Here is a 22,991-nt window from a genome sequence, read left to right as displayed (position 1 = left end):
TTTTCGTAGCATACAATGTATAATAGTCTGCTAACAACAGTAAATGTATACATATTTGTAGACTATAGAGTACCTTTTCCGCCAGGTACATTCCTAGCTTCCAAGTGTAAAGTGTTAAATGATGAAAGAATGGAACAGGTTTGATAGGAGTTTGATTCGTTGAAGGGTTAAGTACTAAGGGCTATTGGTACAAAATTAAATGTAATAGATTTCGAACATAGGACATGAGAAACCTCTTCACACACATAGTTGTGAGGCTTTCTAATTTATTTCCAGTGTTAGTGGTTGAGGCAAAATGATTCAACATTAGATTGAATAGTTGGATAAAGGAAAGAGATTTGAAGGATATTGGAACAGGGGGGGTAAATGTGAATAGAACTATATGCTTACATGGATTGGTTTGGCCAAATGGCCTGATTTATAAAGAGACCATCAAATTAGCTGCCTCTACTGATTTTGTTCTTACCCTTGCCCATGAAGTTAAACATCTCCCAGGGTTCCTCCTACCCTAAGCTTGAGTTCACATCTCTCTCTCTCTCTCTCCCCCTCCTACACCACCCCCACTTCCTCCCTCCCCTGCTCTCTCTCTCTCTCTGTCTCATGTTCCATGCGCCCTCTCCAAGTTCATCTCAGTCGAGAGATCCACTTGCTCCTTCCTTGACCGCAGTCACACTAAACTACTGACCATTCAACTTTCCTGTCTGGCTTCCAAGCGACTATATCTGGAAACACTAAACTCAAAGGAAACCATTTAAACATTCAGAATAGATAGATAATGCCCATTTCGCCTCTGTAATTGCTATTGCCCAAGATTATACAATGTCTTAGCAAAACATTATTATTAGTTGCAGAAAGGCAATATGAGAATGCAATGCTTGTTACCTGAAAATGGAAGGCTCCCTGAGCAGCCCCATGTTTAAGACTGTTCCTTTGATGAATTTGTAGCATATTCCATTCTGAAAAGCACAATAAAGATCTGGAGCACGGTGGTGTGCGTGAAGAACCTGAAAGCTTTTAACCTCATTGTTGCGGTCTACAAAAAGTTCTGTCATGTTGCCATATATTCTCACAAGAACAACATCTTCCATAGCTTGATCCACATAGCAACCAACAAGCTTGTTTGTGATTCCATCTGTGAAAGTCTGGGGGGAAAAAACGACAAAGAGGTCAGTTTTTCTGATTGAAACTTTTCCTTTGTTCCCCTCCTTCATAACTTCAATAAGAAGAAAAGACCAATGACCCACCTGACATTGACCTAGGAATTTAAGGCCCATCACTTGCTTGTATCACTCACCAGCAACATCCCCCTTCCACACCCCAACCCTATCATCTTCTGTATCCATCACTGGAAAAAACTATTCTCCAATTGACTGACAACTGAACTTCTAAAATCCCAACTGCCTGGCCTTTGGCCCTCTATACGCCACAACATTTTTGCAGTTATTAATTTGTTCACCCATACCCTCACCTCCACATTTAGTGTCCTAGTCCTCAGTAAAACCATTACTCTCTCTCACCCTGGCCATTCCCCTGGTACAACCCTCACTTCCACTCTCTTAAGTCTAAGGGAAGCAGACTTGAAAGGGTTTAGCAGATAACTGCTTTAGCCACACACTGCCAGATCTGGCTGGACCACTTAAAACACTATAGGGTCCTGCTATGATATGCTAAAACTACCCATTATACCAGGTTCATCCTGGAATGCAAAGATAATCCCGGCTTCTTTTCTCCACTGTAAACCATATGCTTAAACAATTCTCCTCAGCCCCCTCCACCCCACCTCCGGTAATAGGTACAAGGAGATTGTGGACTTCTTTGTCACTGACAGGCAAGCCAATCAGCTGTCTCTGCCACATCCCTCCCTTCCCCTAGGCCACCTGGCCAAACTTCCTTTGATGCACCAGCACCCCCCACCCCCCCGCCCCCCCCCCCCCCCCCCCCCCCCCCCCCCCCACCCCAACCCCGTCCTATCCCTAAGCTCGCATCTTGATTAGTTTCTCTCCTATCTCCCCTTATGGCCTCTCTAAACTTATCTTCTCCACGAGACCCACCTCCTGCTCCTTTGATCCTGTTGCCACTAAACTGCTGATCATCCAACTTCCCCTGCTGGCCCCATGTTAATTGATATGGTAAATGGTCCTCTCTCTCTTCAGGTATTCTCCCTTGCTCCTTTATATCTCCTGTCATTATCCCTATCCTGAAAAAAAACAATCCTTGACCCCACTGTCATTGCAAACTATCGTCCCATTTCCAACCTCCCTTTCCTCTCCAAAGTCCATGAACATGTTGTCACCTCCAAAATCCATTCCCATCTTTCCCAGGACTCCATGTTTGAATCCCACCAATCAGCTTTCTGCCCCTGCCAGAGTGCCAAAATGGCTCTCACCAAATCACAAATAACTTTGTGGCTGTAACAAAAGTAAACTTTCCTTCTCAAACTGTCAGCAGCCTGCCTTTGCTATGGTTGACCACACCATCCTCCCCCAACTCCTCTCCACTGTCATCCAGCTGGGTGGGACTGCTCTCATCTAGCTCCATTCTTATCCAGCTAATCATAGACGGAGAATCACTTGCAAAGGCTTCTCTTCCTGCTTTTGCACTGTTACCTCTGGTGCCCCCCTCCTATTTCCACATGCTGCCCCTCAGGGACATCATCTGAAGGCACGCCATTTATTTTCACATGCACCTGTACATTGATGACAAACAGCTCCACCTCACCGTCACCTATTTTGACTTCTCCACTTTTGCTACATTATCAGGCTGCTTATCTGACATTCATGCTTATCTGACTGGATGAGCAGAAGTTTTTTCCAATTATTATTGGGAAGACTAAAGCCATTGTTTTCAGTTCCTGCTTCAAACTCTGTTCCTTAGCTATTGACCCCATCCTTCTCCTTGGCAACAGGTCTGTTTGCAACTTAGGTGCCACATTTAATTTCGAGATGAGCTTCTGTACACATAAGTATGCCATCACTAAGATGACCTATTTCCATCTTTGTAACATCGCTCAAGTATTTTGTATCTGTCTTCACAGTAGAAGATACAAAAAGCATCCCAAGAATAGTAGAAAATCACAAGGAAAAGGGAGGGAGGAACTCAAAACAATTCCTATCACTGGAGGAGAAGTACAAGAAAAGCTAATGGGACTATAGGCTGACAAGTCTCCTGGACATGATGGCCTGCATCCTAGAGTCTTAAAAGAAGTGGTTGCACAGATAGTGGATATATTACAAAACAAAAACAGAATTACCTGGAAAAACTCAGCAGGTCTGGCAGCATCGGTGGAGAAGAAAAGAGTTGACGTTTCGAATCCTTATGACCCTTCAACTCTTTTCTTCTCCGCCGATGCTGCCAGACCTGCTGAGTTTTTCCAGGTAATTCTGTTTTTGTTTTGGGTTTCCAGCATCCGCAGTTTTTTGTTTTTATCATAGTGGATGTATTAGTTGTAATCCTCCAAAATTCCCTAGATTCTGAAAAGGGTCTGCTCCTGCTCCTAATTCATACGTTTGTATGTTTATATATCAGATAGGAAAGTTGCAAATGTAATACCTCTATTCAGAAAAGGAGGGAGACAGAAAGCAGGAAACTATAGGCCAGTTAGCCTAACATCTGTCATTGGGAAAATGCTAGAGCCCATTATTAGGGAAGTAGTAGCTGGACATTTAGAACAATATAATACAATCAAGCAAAGTTAACATGATTTTACGAAAGAGAAATCGTGTTTGACAAAGTTATTGAAGTTCTTTGAGGATGTAATAAGGAGGCACTAGATGCAGTATATTTGGATTTCTAAAAGGCATTCAAGAAGATGTTACATAAAAGATGCCATACACAAGGTAAGAGCTCATGGTATTGGGGGTAATATAGTCGCATAGAGAGAGGATTGGCTAACTAGCAGGAAACAAAGAGTTGGGATAAATGGGTTATTTTCATGTTGACAAAATGTAAGTAGTGGGATGCTACAGGGATTAGTGCTGGGGCCTCAAGTAGTTACAATCTATATTAATGACTCGGGTGAAGAAACCAAATGTATTGTAGTTAAATTTGCTGATGATACAAAAGGCAGGAAAGCAAGTTGTGAGGAGGGTACAAAGAGTCTGTAAAAGGATATAGTTAGGTTGAATCAGTGGATAAGCATTTAACAGAGTGAGTATAATGTGGGAAAATATGAGGTTCTCCACTTTGGTGGGGAAAGTAGAAAAGCAGAATATTATTTAAATGCAGACTGCAGAATGCTGCGATACAGAAGGATCTCTGCCCCTGTACATGAATTGCAAAAAGTCCACATGCAGATGCAGCAAGTAATTAGAAAGGTCAATGAAACTTTGGCCTTTATTGCAAAGGGATGAAGTATAAAAGTAGGAAAGTCTTGTTACAACTGTGCAGGGCATTGGTGTGACCACACCTAGAGTACTGTGGAAAGTTTTGTTCTCCTTACTTCAGGTGGGACATATTTGCATTGGAAGAAGTTTAGAGAACGTTCACTAAGCTGATTCCTGGGATGAAGTGCTTGTGCCTTATGAGGAAAGATTGAGCAGATTGTGCCTATGCTCACTGAAGTTCAGAAGAATGAGAGGAGATCTTATGGAAACATATAAGGTTCTGGGGGGGCTTGACAGGGTAGGTGCTGAGAGGATGTTTCCCCTCATGGGGAATCTAGAACTAGGGAGGCACAATTTCAAAATAGGGAGTCTCCCATTTAAAATGTCGATGCGGAGGAATTTCTTTTCTCAGAGCGTCATTGGCCCTTAGAATTCTCTTCCCAAGTGGAAGCTGGGTCATAGAATATATTCAAGGCTGGATTAGACCGACTTTTGATCGACAAAGTAGTCAAGGATTATGGGGAGAGGTTGGAGTTAAGGCCATAATCAGATCAGCCATGATCTTATTGAATGGTGGAATGGGCTCGAGCTGCCAAATGGCTGACTCCTATTCCTATTTCTTATGACCTTATGAAGTTACACAAGGTGCACTATTAACATTCATGCCTTAAAATCCTACCAAACTAGAGTATCGTTTCAAAATTTTTAATCATGGTATTGCATGAGTCAGGATCAAACAGGTTATGACTCATTGAAAACCAAAGAATATTTATATTGTTCTTATTTGCAGGCTCTAACTTTATTTTTGTATCAGCCTACAGGGACTTAGGCCTATTAGTACCCTGTAGTCAGACTTGATAGAGTATCCTATATCACTAAAGTGTTCAGCAAATGCGACATGAGTTAAAATATTAGGATCATGCTGGAAACTCAACTCTTGTGTGTTTCATCTATTATCCAGCCTTTCTGATCCTCTTACTCATGGGCCAAGTAATGCAGTTATGAGGAGCATTTCGGAGTGTGAGCAGAGTGCCATGATTATGTTGCCAGGTTACACCCCTCCCTGTTGATAGAAGCCAAACTCTGCCATTCATTTAATGCAGCTCTATTTACTGGCTCTTGACTGTTGGTGGAATGTCCAACATTAGAAATAGTTAGCAAGATTTACTGCCATTTGTGATTGATTGGAATTCCTATGGATCCTCTGGTTCTTTTTTATACTTTAAGTTTAAAAGTCACCCATGTACAGGACTGCAGTGACATGCATCACCAGTGGATAGGGTTACCAAACTGCAGAGGTGGAGAGGTGAAGGAAAGAAGATTTATTCTGGTCACGATGGAAACAATGTAAATATAGCAGGAAGGTGTTGCTGTTTCTAAAAAAATAAAAAAGATAGGAATTCTTCCAACTATTTTTACAATCAGTCCCCGGGCAAAGGCCCCCAATTCGTTATGATCCTGGTCGAGATACCCCAAATTGTTGACTTCCCGAACGGGACCCCAATTTTGTTATGCTCCCAGGTGAGGAGGAATGAGTTGGCTCCCCTTCTTCATTCAACCCCGCCTCGATTGGTTGCAACAAGATTAATTTAAAAAGGATCCCTTCCCTTGTGGATACCTGTTCTCACTCCAAATGTATTTATGATTTAGAAGCAGCCACTTTAACCAGGCTCTCTTGAGTCAAAAAAAGAGTAAGTTTATTAGTTACTAAAAACCCAAGAAAAAATAATAAAACACAACATATATACACACATATCAGAAATGAGAAGTTGAGTCCAAAAATAAAAGTAAAAAATATATACGAATCAGTCCTTGGCTTGTTAATGAGGAGCAGATGGTGAAATGTTGTGACCGTTAGGCCGGGTGATTCCGGCAGAGCTAACTTTGGCAGTTGAGCAGTTCGTTTAGAGACACTAGGTTCTGCAGGTTAGCTGAAGGAGCTGTTCTATTTCCTTTTTGACTGTGGCTTTGCTGACTTGCCCCCCAGCAAGAGTGAGGGAGAGAGACTTTTGCCTGGGATCTGCAGGGATGCCTAGTTGATTATCTTCTGCTGTGATCCTCACAGCCCACACACTAGAACACCATAACTAGGACACACAGATCAGGTTTGCAGCTACCTTTTTAACCCCTTTTCTTGTGTATTCCTGGAAGTGAAAAACAAACATATCTTTCACCCAGAATCTGCTTTTTTTCAATTCAGACCATTTCCACATTCAGAGGTATAACCCAGCAGGAGATGGTTCCTGCTGAGATGTGGTAATCAGTCTTCATTATCTCTGCAACCACAGGAGATTAATGTTCAGTCTTTTGCATTGCATCTCCTCCTTTCAAGTGTCTCTGTCTGAAGTGGGCCTTGACGCCTTTTTAGGTGCAGCATTCCATGTTCTCTCTAGACTAGTTGGTCAAGTATAATCCACATAGGAATTTTCCAGAAAGTGGTTACTTTGCATTCTCAGCCACTTTTTGCTTGCATGTTTTTTTTAAAAAAACACATCTCCCTTAAAAGCTCAATATGCCCATAAGTAATTTGGGGCTGTGATCCGCTATCATGACACTATCTTTAAAATGCTGCTAACATATAGTGACCAAGAATAATCTTGTGCAACTAGATTTGCCGACCCTCCAGGATTTGTCTACAGTTGCCAGGAATTGAAGAGTAATCTCCAGGACACCGCTGTGAGCAACCCTGGGGAAAGTATAGGTGCATTAATAATTGTCTTTTTCATGTTCTTTGAAGACTTGTGTATTAGTTAAGAGAGTATTGATGATTGAAAAAAAGTTATTTGATTGGCAAGCATGAATCATCCAATTGGATAATGAAGAGATGATTCGCTTTCCAATTGGCTTAGGAGGTATGCTGTGAGGATAGGCGGGTTGGGTGACCAATGGCAGGAATTTGGGAGGTGGGACAGTTGGAGGCAGCAATTGTGAGGTGAAACCTCTAGGAATACACTTAACCAGAGTTGGTAACCTTATGGGAATAGGGAATGGATGGGAGATACAAAGGGATAGTGACAGTGTGGAACAATTCTCCCTCCAACCCCTCCCAGCCCTCCTCCAAAACTGTCACCGAATTGACTTTGAGTAGCCAAAAAAATCTAGACCTTAGTGTCTGATTGGGCCTATCCACTGCCTGAAGCTGTCACTTAACTTGCCCTTTTACTACAGTCCATTTATAATGGGGGGAGTCCTTCCAAACTCACGCCTACAGATATACATTAAGCTTTCATTATTGTCTTGTTTCTAGCATGCTGGAGAGGGCTGGATAAAATAAAAGCTGTTTGTTGCAAGAAAGAAACAATTTTTACACCAAGTCCACATGCCATGCTGGAATTAGGCTCAACAATACTCATAATTAGACATGTTTCAACAGACTCCAATCTGCATTCAGCAGAGCGGGACATGTTGAATCAATAAATCATCTTGTTCCATGCACAATGGTATCTCAACTTACCAGCACCATTCTATAGATCAGTGAACATGACATCAATATACCTCTTAATTAATCACATTTTCTCAATGTCTATTGGGAGAGATAGCAGGGTAGATTGTGACTTTGAACAATAGTAAAGAACAGGTGATTACAAGTCAGCAGCCTGCTCTACATCTCTTGCCATTTTTAATTCAATTGAAATCATCCCTTATCAACATCCCCATTCTTCCCCCCCAGTATTTCTGCATTAGATACAGTAATATGTGCGACTTCAGCCTAAAGTCAGCTCTCCAACTGTTCTATCAAAACCACCCAAACTCAATGGAAAAATGGCTCCAAAATATCCCAGCAACCTGAAATGACTACCTAGCAACTTAGCTCATTGGGGCTGAGGACCCCTTTAACTGTCGGTGCCTCTGTCTGCTAGCTAAATGTTACGGCCATGCCTTGCTGTGGCTTAAGAACATTCAAGTCAAATACTCCTAGCCATCAATTTCTCCCCAAAAAGTTCCCAATACAAGCACATGACTTGTGTTTGAATACTCTAATCTCCCCAGACCAGCACTAGGAATGCCTTAACCAATATGTGGCTGCTATGCACATTTTTGCTGCAGGACTTTCCACCAAAAGATTGATATGTTGAATGCCAATTCAGCACCCACAAATTGGACAAAATGCTAGGAAATTTCTAGACCTCAAATTTATCCATGGAGTTCTTACTGCGCTAAACCAAGGGCTAGGAGGGAATGAATGCACTGAAGTAAGAAACACTATTCTTGGATCATTCAGGTTGATTAGAGGGAGGTTGCAGAAATGGTCAGTGCAACTTCCTCCTTTTCAAGAATGACTACACAGTGCAGAAAGTGTTTCAATGACTTCACAAGGGTCACAAAGGTAAATCACAACTTGTACCAATGATAAAGGCATCACTCAGCTGTGGATAGAGAAACAGAGTTAACGTTTCAAGTCGAATGCCTCAAAAATTGGTTCTGAAGAAAAGTCATTCGACTGGAAACAATAACTGTTTCTGTCTCCACGGATGTGGCCAGACCTGCTGAGTTTTTTCACTTTCTGTTTTTATTGGAAGTTTCCTGAATTTTTGAGGCTTAGGATCAATTAGGGTTGACAATGGGTGAGCTGTGATTAATAACAGAAACAGCAGATGGGAATTCTTACGGTTTGGGTTCAACATTGTCAAGGCTCACAACTGTCCTCCAAGAGAATTCACAACAGAATCAGGACAATGTCCTTTGAACTGGTTGGTTTGTTACACATGGAAATAGGTGAAGCATTTGAAGCTTTCTCTGGAGTTCTCACAGCTACTTTGTGGTATTGTCAGTTCCTGATCCTGCTTTATAATTTTGTTAAAACATCTGTGGTATGAACTTGTTCAGGATGCTTCTCACTGTTCGGAATAGGGAAACATAGAAAGACTTTTGGCACAAAAGGGGGCCATTTAGCCCATTATGTCCATGCGGAACAAAGAGGAGCTATCTAGCCTAATACCACTTTGCAGCTTTTGGTCCATAGTCCTGTAGGTTATGGCAACTCAAGAGCATATGCAAGTGTTTTCCAAATGTGATGAGTGTTTCTTCATTTACCACCCTTCCAGGCAACCATCCTCTGGAAAAAATATCCTCAACTCCTCCCTAATCCTTCTTTCAATTACTTTAAATGTATTCTCCTGGTTATTGATCTCTCTGCTAATGGAAATAGATCCTTCTTATTTGCTCTATCAAGTCCCCTCATCATTTTATACATCTCCAATAAACCTCCCCTCAGCATCCTCTGTTCTAAAGAAAACAACCCCAGCCTATCCAATCTTTTGCCGCAGCGAAAGTTCTCCATTCCTGGCAAGAATCTCATAAATCTCCTCTGCACCCTCTCTAGTGCAATCACATCCTCCTGGAATGCATGACCAGAACTGTATACAGTACACTAGCTGTGGTCTAACTAATGTTTAAAACAGTTCTAGCACCATGCTCCTATACTATAAGCCTTGGCCAATAAAGAAGTGTGTTGTATTCCTCCTTGACCACCTTATCTGAAGCTGAACTTAAGAGGTGGGGTGAAGGACTTCCCTTGACATTAAAAGCAGCATATAATGTGTGCGTTCAAGGAGCCCTAGCAAAATTGAAGTCAATGGGAATCAGGGGAAAACTCTCTGCTGGTTGAATCCATACCTAGCCAAAAGGAAGATGGTTGTGGTTGTTGGAGGTCAATCATCTCAATCCCAGGACATCACTGCAGGAGTTCCTCAGGGTAGTGCCCTAGGCCCAAACATTTTCAGCAGCTTCATCAATGACCTTCCCTCCATCATAAGGCCAGAAGTGGGGATGATCACTGATGATGGAATAGTGTTCAGTGCCATTCACAACATCGCAGATACTGAAGCAGTTCGTTTCAATATGCAGCAGGACCTGGACAACATTAAAGCTTGGGCTGGTAAGTGGCAGGTAACATTCGCGCCACAAAATGTCAGGTAATAACTATTTCCAACAAAATAATATCTAACCAGCTTCCCTTGACATTCAATGGCATTACCATTGCTGAATACCCCACTATCAACATCCTGGGGGTTACTATTGGCCAGAAACTGAACTGTACTAACCATATAAATACTCTGCTAAAAGAATAGGTCAGAGGTTTGAAATTTTGCAAACGAGTAACTCACCTCCTATCTCCCCAAAGCCTGTCCACCATCTACCAAGCACTAGTCAGGAATGTGATGGAATACTCTGCACTTGTCTGAGTGAGTGCAGCTCCAACAACACTCAAGAATCTTGGCAGCTTCCAGGTCAAAGCAGCCCATTTGATCGGCACCCTATCCACCACCTTAAACATTCATTCTCTCCATTACCAACACACAGTGACAGCAGTGTGTACCATTTACAAGACTCAGTGCAGTAACTCACCAGGCCTCCTTCAACAGCATTTTCCAAACCCGCAACCTCTACCATCTAGAAGGACAAGAGCAGCAGAGGCATGGGAACACCACCACCTGCATGTTCCCCTCCAAGCCACACACCATCCTGACTTGAAACTATATTGCTGTTCCTTCACTGTCACTGAGTCAAATCCTGGAACTCCCTTCCTAAAAGCAGTGGGTGCATCTGCACCAGGTAGACTGCAGCTCACCACCACCTTCTCAAGGGCAATTAATGATGGGCAACACATGCTGGCCTTGCAAACAATGCCCACATTCCATGGAAGAATTTTTAAAAATCAGCCCAACCTGCTACCTTCAGGGTTCTGTGTACATGTACTCGAAGGTCCTTCTGTCCTGCTGCACTCTTCAGAATCCCACCATTTATTGTGCATTCATTTGCCTATTTTGCCCTTGCAAAAAGGCATTAACTCATACTTTTCTGGTCTGAATTCCATTTGCCATTTTTCTGCCCACCTAATCTGTATCTTTCTGTAGTCTACAGCCTTCTTCCTCAGTATCAACCAAATGGCCAATTTTCCTATCTCCTGAAAACTTCTTAATCTCTGCCCTACATTCAAGTCTAAATTATTGATATATACCACAAAAAGCACGAGACCCAGTACTGAAGCTCAATACTGGAAACAGCATCCCAATCATAAAAACACCCATCGAATGTAGCTCTTTGCTTCCAGCCACTGAGGCAATTATGAATTAACTTGCCACTTTCCCCTGTATTTTTCTTGACTAGTTTGCCATGTGAATCTTGGAAAAGCCTTGCTAAAATCCATGTAGACTACATCAAACCTGTTACTCTCATTGACCCTCCTTGTTACCTCCTCAAAAAAATGAGTTAGTTGGCATGACCTTCCCTTAACAAATCTATGCTGACGATCCTTGATTAACCTGGGAATTTCTAAATGGCGATTCACCCTCTCTCTCAAGATCTTTTCCAATGATTTCCTCATCACTGAAGGCAGTGGGCAACCAGTTTAAATAATTAAGGTGCCAATTACAGGGGATTTAGAGGGTCCGTCAGCATTTAGCCGGCAAGAGAGCAGCCCCCCCACTGCATGGGGAGGCCACCACCTCAATGGGGGCGGCCTCCTTGCAGCAGGCACGGGGCCATCGGAGCCAGTGGCTCTATCCCCAAAAGAAGTGCACAAAGACAGCACTTGTGGCCCAATACTGCTGCCCAAGGGGTGTCCCTCCGATTGCTGGAACCTGCCTGGTTGGCCCCTCGAAAATAGTTAATTATCTTCACTCCTCCAGGGACGCCTGTAATTTGAGATTTCCTACCTGCATCAGCAGTGCCCACATCTCTCAGTGAGGCTGTCGAGCCCCCAGAGCTGCCGGCGCTGTGATTGGGCCGACAGCATCGGAAGCGTGACCGCCACCCTGAACTGGCTGGCTAATTAGGAGGCCACCTTCGGGAAAATGAGTCTCCTGGTTTGGCTCCCGGCAAGGGTAGGCTTGGGACCTCCTTTGGACCCAAATCGTGGTCCTGAAGCCTCCGCAGATATCTTGCCCAATGAGTCTCCACCTTTTTTATTCCTCCTTACTATGCGTGGGGAACACCGGTGTTCCCCATGTACATTGAGGGGGAAAACCTATCCTGTCGACTTCTTCTTTGTGGGTACACTTGTTCAAACACCTTTGGTGAAAAAACGGGACCACAGTTTCTTTATCAGAAAATTGAAACCATTGCATTAGTTGCCATGATTTAAATTTTATGGCATTTGATAGTAATAAAATAGCTGCATTTTCTCCAGTTGATGTGTTAACAAATGGGGTAGAAAAAGTTTATAAATCTGAATTTATAAATTAGCATCAGCAATGATTTTTGAAGGGGAAAAAGCTTTCCTACTGTCCTCTGAAGAAATGCAGTCAATAAGTCAAAGCATTGAAGAATTCTTGGAACGAGCTTGTTCTGACTAGTTGCAGCAAGAGAAAGAGAGAGAGAGAGACAAAGAAAAAAACTGACTCCATTAATAAGGAAGGTGCCTTTGCACAAGAAATAAACATGTGATAAATATGAGAAGCCCAACCTGAAGGACAGAGCATTATTTAAGCTAAAAGCTGGAACCTTAAGCAAGTAGATAAAGCCGCAACAAAAGTTTGAAATGAGACACTGGAAAATCAGTGGCCAATAAGCAAAGTTTAGTCCACCCAGACCTGTTGAACTTATGCATCCATCTTCTAAAATTCACTTAAAATTCCAACATGAGCTATTTATTGTAGCGTGCTCAGAAGAGCACACAAAATATTTGTGGTGTGAATTCCCATGAGTCATCAAAAAAGCCATGGAACTCCAAGAAAATTACGTAAATCATTACTCTAGTTGAATTCACCTCTGGGTTTTAGTAAGAATGTGTTTTGGATTTACAGACAGAACAGCTCCTTTAAAAGAAAAATGATCAAAAGATTAAATTATTCACCAGTATAAATTCACATTAACAAGTTATTCACATCCTATTTTAAATATTTTATATACCACATAACAAATATAGATTTTATCATGAAATCTTTTTACATTATTTTAGCTACTTTTTAGAGTTCATCAGGGTGATGGGGGACAGATAATTATCCTTCAGTAATTTATTCGCTTTCATTGTTATTGGGTGGAATTTTCCAAGCCCGCTGGTGGTGGGCATGATAGGTGGCATGCGTTGAAAATATGGCGTGACCTGCTTCATGGCGGTGTGAAGGCAGGTCGCAATTGTCCGCTCAGCCCACCAATGGCGGGCCACGTTTCCTGCCATTGGTCGGCAGGGAGCTAATTGTAATACATTAGCATATACTTAAAAGGCCATCCCGCCAGGCTCTTGGAACCCCACTGGATCGCCCATCCACGTCGGCGGGACAGTGCACCAACGTGTTTCACAACAGCGCACAGGCGACATGCACTTGGCGGCCTTCACTTTGGGGAAACTGAGGTTAGTGAGCAGCAACGTTCTCCACAGCTCACCTGTTGTTTACAGGCCTCGGGGCACCAGGGGGGTGGGGGTAACTGATGCCTGGCCCTGGAGGCGACTGCTGAGTGGGGGGATGGTGGCCGGGGGCAAGCGCTGGCCAGCCTTGGAGGCGACTGTTGGGGGGGGCGGGGGGTGGGGGTCAAGTCCTGCCCTGGGACTGCATCCAGCGCAAAGGCAATGGAGGTGGGGGGCAGTGTAAGCAAGGGGAGTGGCTATGCATTAGGGACACCTGTATAAACTGACCATGCCTCTGCAACTAAGACAGATCAGGCACAGCCACAGTGATATGATTGGGGTCAGGTTCCTAGCCTCCCAGCCCATGCAAGCAATGTGGAGGCACCAAAGGGCCACCAAGAGCTCCATAACTTACCCCCACCCCCCGGCACCCCCGGCACAGACTTTGAGTTCGCCACCACTTTATTGGAACACTGAGCAGTTGGACTGCACACGTTGTACGATCTCCTCACCAATGCTGGCCATGTAGCAGACACTGCTGGGGGTGCTCACAGCCCCTTGCAATCTCAGCATCCTGGTTTGGACCAGTGTCCCCCATGTCGCAGGTTGACAGGGCAGCCATGCAGCGCACTCATCTCTGGCCATCCGAGGGGTGACCAGCACTCTCTGGGAAGCATTAAGGGGCGGTCACACAGGGCCAGGAAAGGTGCTAAGTACAGCCATGATAACCACGTCTCTCTCTCTTTCATGCTGCAGGAGGACCACGTCAGGATCATGGATCCTGGTGACCTAGCTGTATGGCTGATGGCCTACAGAGACCACAGAAGATGGAGGAGAGATCGACTGAGGCACCTGGCCCTGAAAAGGCAGGAGCAGCAACCTCATGAAGAAAGGGGCAGCAGGGGCTCCTGCACACGCTGCCCAGGAGTGACAGCAAGCCGTGGCTGGTCAGCACCTAGTGACACCCAGGATCTATAGACACCGCCTGCCATTTCTGCAGATGGCTGAGAACCAGTGTCGCTGATGACTGTGTATGTCTAGGGACCTGGTCGCTCACATCTGCCATTTACTGCAGGACTTGGCACCAGGGGGACATGGAGGGCATCCACTGCCAGTGGCTGTGAAAGTGACTGTGGTGCTCAATTTCTATGCCAGTGGCTCCTTTCAGGTTGCTGCAGGTGACCTCTGTAGGATTTCACAATCTGTCACTTACAAATGTATCCATGAGGTCATGGATGCCATCTTCTCCATGGCACACAACTTTGTGCATTTCGCCAGGAAGCGGGACAGCCAGGATGCAAGGGCCATTGGATTCACCCTGATCTCGGGATTCCCACAGGTGCAGGGTGCGATTGACTGCACCCATGTGGCGCTCAGGTCTCCGTCACTGCACATGGTGAACTACATCAACTGCAAGGGCTTCCACTCACTGAACATGCAGCTGGTGTGCGACCACCAGAAAAGCATCCTGCAGGTGTGTGCACGGTTTCCAGGGAGTGTGCACTACGCCTACATCCTCAGTCGGTCACAGATCCCTGGAGTCTTCCAGGGTCCACAGAAGCTGCAGGGTTGGCTCTTTGGAGACTAGGGCTACCCACAGAGGCCGTGGTGATGACACCCATGTGGCGGCCTCAGACTGCAGCAGAGCGGCGCTATAATGAGACTCATGCAGCAGCTTGCAACTTGGTGGAGCAGATCATCGGGATTCTGAAGATGAGGTTATGGTGCCTGGACCGGTCTGGTGGAGCCCTGCAGAAGGTGTCATGCATCGTTGTCTGCTGCGCCCGTTACAACCTGGCGCTGCAACGAGGAGAGGAGCTGGCTGAGGAGCTGCACATCTCCTCCGATGAGGAGGACGCTGATGGGGATGAGGGTGAGGAGGACCTCGGTGGTGATGACGACGGGGATGAGGCTCTCGCACTGGCTAGACGAGGCAGGTGCACTCAGGAGGCCCTCATAGCTGCCAGATTTGTGGAGGATGATGATGACATACAGTGAGGTGCTGCCGTAGATCCTCACATCGCATTTCTGAACATTTGACTCCAGTCTGGCTTATCACAGCGCAAATACCCTCTGTGAGAATGCTCCTGTCATGGAGATGCAGTGGAGACCATAATGTCGCTCGATCGCAGGAGGATGATGACAACATGTAGTGAGGACACTCCATAGATATTCACACAGTCTCTGAGAATGTCTGACTCCAGTCTGGCCGAGGGCAGCTCGCTTGCGCTCTGTGATCAGGGACATCTCAGAGGCACAGCCATGGAACTTTAGATGCATCTGATGCTGTGTCTGCCTTCAAAACCTTCAGCAGCTGGTGCACCAGCATCACTGGTCGCAGATGCTGGTGTGATGGGGGCGCAGAGACTTTGAGAGAACTCTGTGGTGCCTGCCCACTACATCCTGGCAGCAATGACCAGCACTGCCGAGGTGTAAGCATCAGTAATGTGTCCAGGGAGTGTGAGGTTGGATCATCACTGTGGTCTGAAGGCTGCACAGAGTACAGGGAAGAGGCCCTGGACTGAGACACCTGCCTTTTATCTTGTGCAGAAAGGTTTCACATCTGAGTGACAAGAACACTGCTCATCAGAACAAGGAGCCATAGGCAGGGTGGGATTCTTAGGACTTTATTGACCATAGTGAACAGTATGTACAAGTGATCAACACCTGTGACCAGGCTATGCAACTACTTTTACCTAACTTCCCTAACCCTGCCGCTACGTCTTGATGCTCCCCGGTAACCTGCTGACTGCCGCCCTGTTTGTGATGACTTTGGTGGGCGTCCTCTGGAGGGCCAAGACTTGGAGGGCCCCAGCCTGCTTTTGGGGTCCTGCCATGTAGCAGTGGCACCCTCCTCGGCCTGTGAAGCTGGAGCTGCTGAGGTCACAGGAAGAGGGGATTCGAATGGGCTGGTCACTCCCAGAGTCACCCGAGTGGATGACCCTGGGGTGTGCATCTTTTGATCCTCCACCTTATGGGTGCTCGAGGGCCCCTGGCTGACTCCATGAGCAGAAGGGGTATCTGGAGTGAGATCGAGCTGCCCAGTACCCCTCTCGCGTGCAAAGTGTTGGAGGTTGACTATGGCATCAGCGATGGAGTTGAGCCCGCGCAGCAGTGCAGGAGTGATGTCCTGGACCAAGGTCTCCATGACAGCCGCCATCCTGCCAGTGTTGACCTCGGTGCATTGCAATGCCAGCGCTATCACCTCAGCCTGAAGACGGACGGACTCTTCCATCATGCCTTGCAATCTGAGCAGTGCAGCGGACATCCCTTCCTGATGTTCCCGAGCTTGCTTTTGCAGCTCCAGCAACTGTGACACGACTGAGTCCAGAGGCTCGTCATCTGACTCGGACTCAGTAATGTTCTGGCCTCCAGCAGTCCTCCGAGTGCCGGGGACCTGGGAAGTCCCTGCCTCCGCCTGCTGTGGATCAGACAGTGTGATGTGTTCACCAGGTTGTGATCCCAAGGCTACTGTAAAGCTAGGTCCCACCGAGGTGTGTGTCTCTGCACTGGTGAGGGTGTGGGAGAGTGCTGCAACGGGACTTCAGGGAGGGTGCCTCAGATTCCTCTTCAGAGGTTTCTTCGGAGCTTGATTGGAAGCCCTGGGTCATGGACTCTGTTGGCTGTTTCCCAGTTGTGCCTGTGAAAGCAAGGGGAGATAATTAGTGTATGGCAGTGGCCTGTGAAAGAGGACACATCACTCACAGCATGGTTGTCTGATGGATGTTGCACTGCTGGATCCTCACTTGGTAGAGCAGCGTTGACCTCACTGTCAGCACAGGACCGGTCCCGGTCATCGCTGGCCAGCTGGATGGCTGTTTTCAAATCCTGTCAGAACTTTGAATTCCGGCATCCCTCCACCTGTCTGCAACCTTTCCCTCCTGTTGTGAGCCAGTTTGTCCTGCATGGATAGAGATGGGGAAAGTGCATCCAGACTCCTGCTGGGTCAGATGATAAGTGTGCCTGGCCTGTGTGAGTGGTGAGTGGTCCCATGGACGGAACGAGGACAATGACAGCATGTGTGAAAGAGTGAATGGTGATGTCCCTTGCACTGGCAGTGAGTGAGGGCCCTGTGGATGTGTGATGGGTTTGTGAGTGTATGAGTTGGGAGTGATGAAAAGAGTGACTTACCCTGGAGGAACGGTGGAGATCATTCATCCTTTTGTGGCACTTGGTGCCTGTCCTCCTCTGCAGGCGTTCACGCTGACCACCACTGCCACTGCCTCCCAAGTTGGGTTGGTGACATTGCTACCCATCCTGCAACCAGAGCGGGGACACAGCACATCCCAGTGGGCCTCCATGGCATCCAGCAGTCACTCGAGGGTCTCGTCATTGAAGCAGGGGGCTGCAGTCTTTTTGCCTTTGCTGGCCATGTCTCCTGGGCAGCGAAGGTGAGCTGGTGCCGATGAGCGCTTTGCTGGCGGCTGCCTTTTAAAGATGGCGGCCGGCGTGATGCAGCAGCGAGGTGATGGCAAGTGGGCGAATGAGAGCCCGCCCGCCATAAAACGGTGTGTTTCCCGGTAATGCATAAGTAATGAGGCAGGCTCGGGAAGATACGGCGTGAAAACCCGCCATTTTTATCGGCAGGTAGGACTCCATTTTACCCACTTGCTACCACACTTAGTGCAATTCTAGGAAAATTCCACCCATTATCAATGACATCTAGGACAATTCCCTCTATGCTGCCTCATGAAACAACATACCTTAAGCTTAACTTCAGAATAGCACCTTTAAGTGCATCAATGTGATGTTGCAATTCCCCACAACTGTGATTTGCAGCTTCTATGCACGATTGTTAATCTGATGCAACATTAGTACTGAATTATCGGCACTGTTTGTGTTGAGCATGCATTCAGCTCTCCTGGGAGGAATGAAAGTTTAGTTTGAATTGTAATTTAAAAGGGGTAATCCCCATGGGTAACTGCTGGATCCAATGGTCTTGGAGTATGTATGCATGTAATTCATATATATTATATACATTTGCACATATGTACATGGTTTGTATTTAGACATGGGGAACATGATATCAACATTTTCCATCAATACGAAAGGAAAGCAGGAGGAGTGTAAAAGAAGGGAGAGACAAAGATAGTGAGGATCTTCAGTGATGAATGCACAATGTTCAGTACCATTCAGATAGTGAAGCAGTCCCTGTCCCTATGCAGCAAGACCTGGACAACACTTAGGCTTGGGCTGATAAGTGGCAAGTAATATTCACACCACACAAGTGTCAGGCAATGACCATCTCCAACAAGGATGCACTTAATCATCTCCCCTTGACATTTAATGGCATTACCATCACTGAATTCCCCCATTATCAACATCATGGGGGTTACAATTGACCAGAAACTGAACAGGTTAGAGGCTGAGAATTCTGTGGCAAGTAACTCACCTCCTGACTCCCCAAAGCCTGTCCACTATCTACAAGGCACAAGTCAGGAGTGTAATGGAATACTCTTCACTTGCCTGGATGAGGGTCTCCAACAGCACTCAAGAAGCTCAATACCATCTCACTTGATCAGCACCTCATCCATCAACTTAAACATTCAGCCCTTCGACCATTGATGCATGGTGGCAGTAGTGTGTTTGATCTACAAGTTGCACTGCAGCAACTCACCAAGGCTCCTTCGACAGCACCTTCTAAACCTGCAACCTCTACCACCTAGAAGGACAAGGGCACTCACAAGGGAAGACCGTCAACTGCAAGTTTCTCCCCGAGCCACACACTATCCTGATTTGGACCTACATCGCTGTTCCTTCACTGACGCTGGGTCAAAATCCTGCAGCTCCCTTCCCAGCAGCACTGTGGGTGGACCTGACTGCAGCGGTTCAAGAAGGCAGCTCACTACCAGCTTCTCAAAGGCAATTAGGGATGGGCAGCAAATGCTTGCCTTTCCAGTGATGCTCACATCCCATGAAAGAATATTTTTAAAAATGCTAGGCTAGGTGGCTTTGTGGCAGAAGTGGAGAAATGTGTGGTGATGCATTTTGTTCAATGGAAAACCCTGAAAGGTATGGAGGAACAGAAGTTTTGATAGGGTGCATAGGGAAAGGCTACTCCTTCTGGTTAATGATCATCAAATTATTCAGAGAGATAAGAGAGGTGAGAAGAACTTACTTTATGTGGAGTTGTTATAGTACAAGGTGCTTTGCATGAAGTAGTAAGAGCAGTTGAGGCAGAAGTGATTGCACTTCAAGGGAAGAGTAGATAAAACATTTAAAGTAGAGGAAGGTACAGGGTTATTGGGAGAACACTGCAATGGGATTAGTTTGGAATTGCTTTAGTAAAGTGTTGACATAGACACAAGGGGTGAATGGCATACTTCTGTGCTGTAAATTTCTATGCTTCTATACACGATCTTAAAGCCAGCAGCAGAAATAATTTTTCATCTCATCATATGAACTGAATGCAATTCCAATCTTCTGAGGCAAAAGGTAACACTCAGCTCTTACATTCACAATTAATTTTGGTATATACTAGATCTATTGCTAATAAAATTTTAAGTGGTCATAAACACTAGTCTTTGGAGATCCATCCTAATGAAATAGCCAACTGTGAATTGTTCTTGCATGAATACGTTATGTTTCAAAATGTTCATATTTCCCAATGGCATATTATGCATTTGTCCACAGCTCATTCATATGCATTGTCAGCAGACATTTGTTTACAACTGATCTATTCAAATCAATGAATATTTGCCTAAGGACAGGTATATATAGTTTGTTGTATAGTAAACCCAATCTATTTAAAATCTACTTAAAAATGCCTAAGTGCCAGACAGATTTTAAAATTCCCTGACCAACAGCAGCATTACATCTGCTGTTCGTACCAATTACTGCAATTACTGTTTTAACATAATATAATTCCTTAACATCTGCAGGCACGTAAAGCAACATAGATTGGAGTTGAGATCAAGGGAGAGTCTTATGTATCTGACATATTTCTATAGCCCACTATCTTGACCTTAGGGCATGCCAAAGAGCTTTACAACCAATGGATTACTCTCTTGGTACAGGTCTTGCTGTCAAATTGGGCACAGCAAGGTCCCACAAACACAAATGAACAGCTAACCTAGTTTTGATTGAGGATGGAATGTTGGCCAAGGAAAACTCCCTTCTCTTCTTCTAATAGAGTCATGGGATCTACAACCAAATGAACAGACATTAACCACTAAGATAAAGCCAAAATAGTGTGGATGCTGGAAATCTGAAACAAAAGCAGAAAATTAATCACTTCAGCTTAGTGTTTCATCTAAAAGACAGCACCTCCTACAATGTAAGACTTAATCACTACTGTGCTGAAATGTCAGCATGGCTCAGTGTCATCCTATACTCACTCCCAATCACCACATGTGGCAAATCAGCCAGAAACATGTGGCCAATTGATGGTCTTCATTTTTAGAGCCACACAATACTGAGCTGTGTTAAAGTTGCAGTAGTGAGTATAAGTAGGGGTGGCATTGTCACTGGACTAGTAATCCAGAGACCCAGGGTGATGCTCTGGGGACCCGGGTTCGAATCCCACCACGACAGATGTTGGAATTTGAATTCAATAAAAATCTGGAATTAAAAGCCTAATGATGACCATGCAACCATTGCCAATTGTTGTAAAAACCCATCTGGTTCAAATGTCCCTTTAGGGAAGGAAATCTGCTGTCCTCACCCAGTCTGGCCTACATGTGGCTCTAGACCCACAGCAGTGTGGTTGACTCTTAAATGGAACCTGATGGACCATCCAGCATCAGCCTAGGCACCTTCACTGTCGCAGAGTCAAAATCCTGGAACTCCTTCCCTAACAGCACTGTGAGTGTACCTACACCACATGGACTGCAGCGGTTCAAGAAGGCAGCTCATCACCATCTTCTCAAGGACAACGAGAGATGAGAGATGGGCAATAAGTGCTGGCCCAGCTAGCAAAGCCCACATCCCATGAATGAATAATGAAAAAAAAATCACTCACTAGACCACTTTTTGACAATCCTCCCTATTAAGTAAGGAAGAATTAACCACGTAAGAGTTGCAAATTGGTCACACTGTGACTACGTTAATGAGAATATAGTTCAGTTGTTGGGTTTCTATGACCTGGAAGCTGAAAGGCTACTTGCTCAATAAAACAAGGAAAATAGACCCTCATTTGTTACCTTCTCTGTTCCTTTTCTCTCTGGGTGCCTCTAAATTACGATACATTTAGATCCATAGGATCCCTCTGTGAATCAATGTTAAGGGTGGACCAGCCTTTGAAAGGACAGCGGTCTGATTGCTCTCAAAATATTCTTAGGGTACCTAGTGTCACAGGGGATGCTAACTAAAAAATTTAGTGTTGTTTAACTGGCAGTTCCCAATAGGAAAAAACAGTTTGGACCAGTCCTCTTATTTGTCTATTTTTACTGGTGTTTCATTTTAAGGTATACAAGACCAGTTCGGACCAGTATTCTTATTTCCCAATTTTTATTGTTTTTTCATTCTGGGCTGGCCATTCTCGAAAAATAGTTGAGGTGTAAGAATGATGGAGAGCACTTGCATGACTGCCAAGTGAGGGTTGAAATGTACAGCTTTGGTAAGCTGGGTGGTGCACATTCAAATGTGTTCAGCCTTCATTTTAATAGATCTGTTGAAATGAGAGATTGAAAGCAATAGGGCACCACTGGTGTAAAAGGAGAGCTTGCAGGAGGCCAGCCATGAGCCAAAAGTCTATTAAGTGTCCAGACACTGTGCTCAGAAATGGCAGGCAACACAGCGTAAGCAAGGCAAGAGTCAGAGCACAGAAGCCAATACGCAGAGATTTGTCAACTTTTTCGCTCCCCAAATCTCCTAATAGATCAACTCTGATAAAATGGATACAGTTTATTCTTGAAAAAAAATGTTTTTTTGATATAAACTGGAGCACACTTTTAGAAACAAAACACTTCAGTCAACAGATTGTCACCACCCTTTCAGAATGCAGAGCAGTTGGAAAACATTTTTTAAGCTTTTTGGTCTCTGGCATTGAATGTATCAGTTTTGATTGCTAATGGTTTAAAACCTCAAACCTATTTGTAAAAGATCGCACATTTGATTTATTACTATCACATACATTTTGTATCATGTGGCAAACATAATGACCTGATTGCCACAAGTTTGGCAAGCATCAAAATCATATTGGAAAACAATGGCCTAGATTATGTGCTCAAGTCTGTAGTGCAGGTTTGAACACAACCTTCTGACTCAGAAGTGAGGTGGATTCAACTTAACCAAGCTGACAACTGAGTATTGAATTATTGACTTTATGAATAAAATGTTAGACGGATTCACTACTTAGTTTGTAATTTTTGTACAATATAATTTATTTCACAGCAACTTATTTCAGGCGAGATGGTAGGGTAGGTGGTAACATCACTGGG

The 22,991-nt window shown here is 44.9% G+C and overlaps 1 protein-coding gene across 2 annotated transcripts in view; it reads right to left on the bottom strand.

Annotated features, from left to right (window-relative positions):
• LOC144684882 (ethanolamine kinase 1) overlaps positions 1–22,991 on the bottom strand; it is a 479,036-nt gene that overhangs the window by 374,461 nt on the left and 81,584 nt on the right. Inside the window, exons 2-3 of one of the 2 annotated variants that reach the window (XM_078549247.1) lie at positions 1,071–1,142; positions 883–956 (exon numbers count right to left, since the gene is read on the bottom strand). In XM_078549247.1, coding sequence (XP_078405373.1) covers positions 883–956; positions 1,071–1,142 — 146 coding nt within the window. Of the gene's footprint in view, positions 1–882; positions 1,143–22,991 lie in introns of both variants that reach the window. The other variant, XM_078549246.1, reaches the window with a different exon arrangement.

Source organism: Cetorhinus maximus, chromosome 9 (genome assembly GCF_964194155.1).
Source record: "Cetorhinus maximus chromosome 9, sCetMax3.hap1.1, whole genome shotgun sequence".
NCBI classification, from domain to species: Eukaryota; Metazoa; Chordata; class Chondrichthyes; order Lamniformes; family Cetorhinidae; genus Cetorhinus; species Cetorhinus maximus.
Note: the sequence above shows the minus strand (reverse complement) of the source record. Positions and strands in the feature narration are given on the sequence as shown.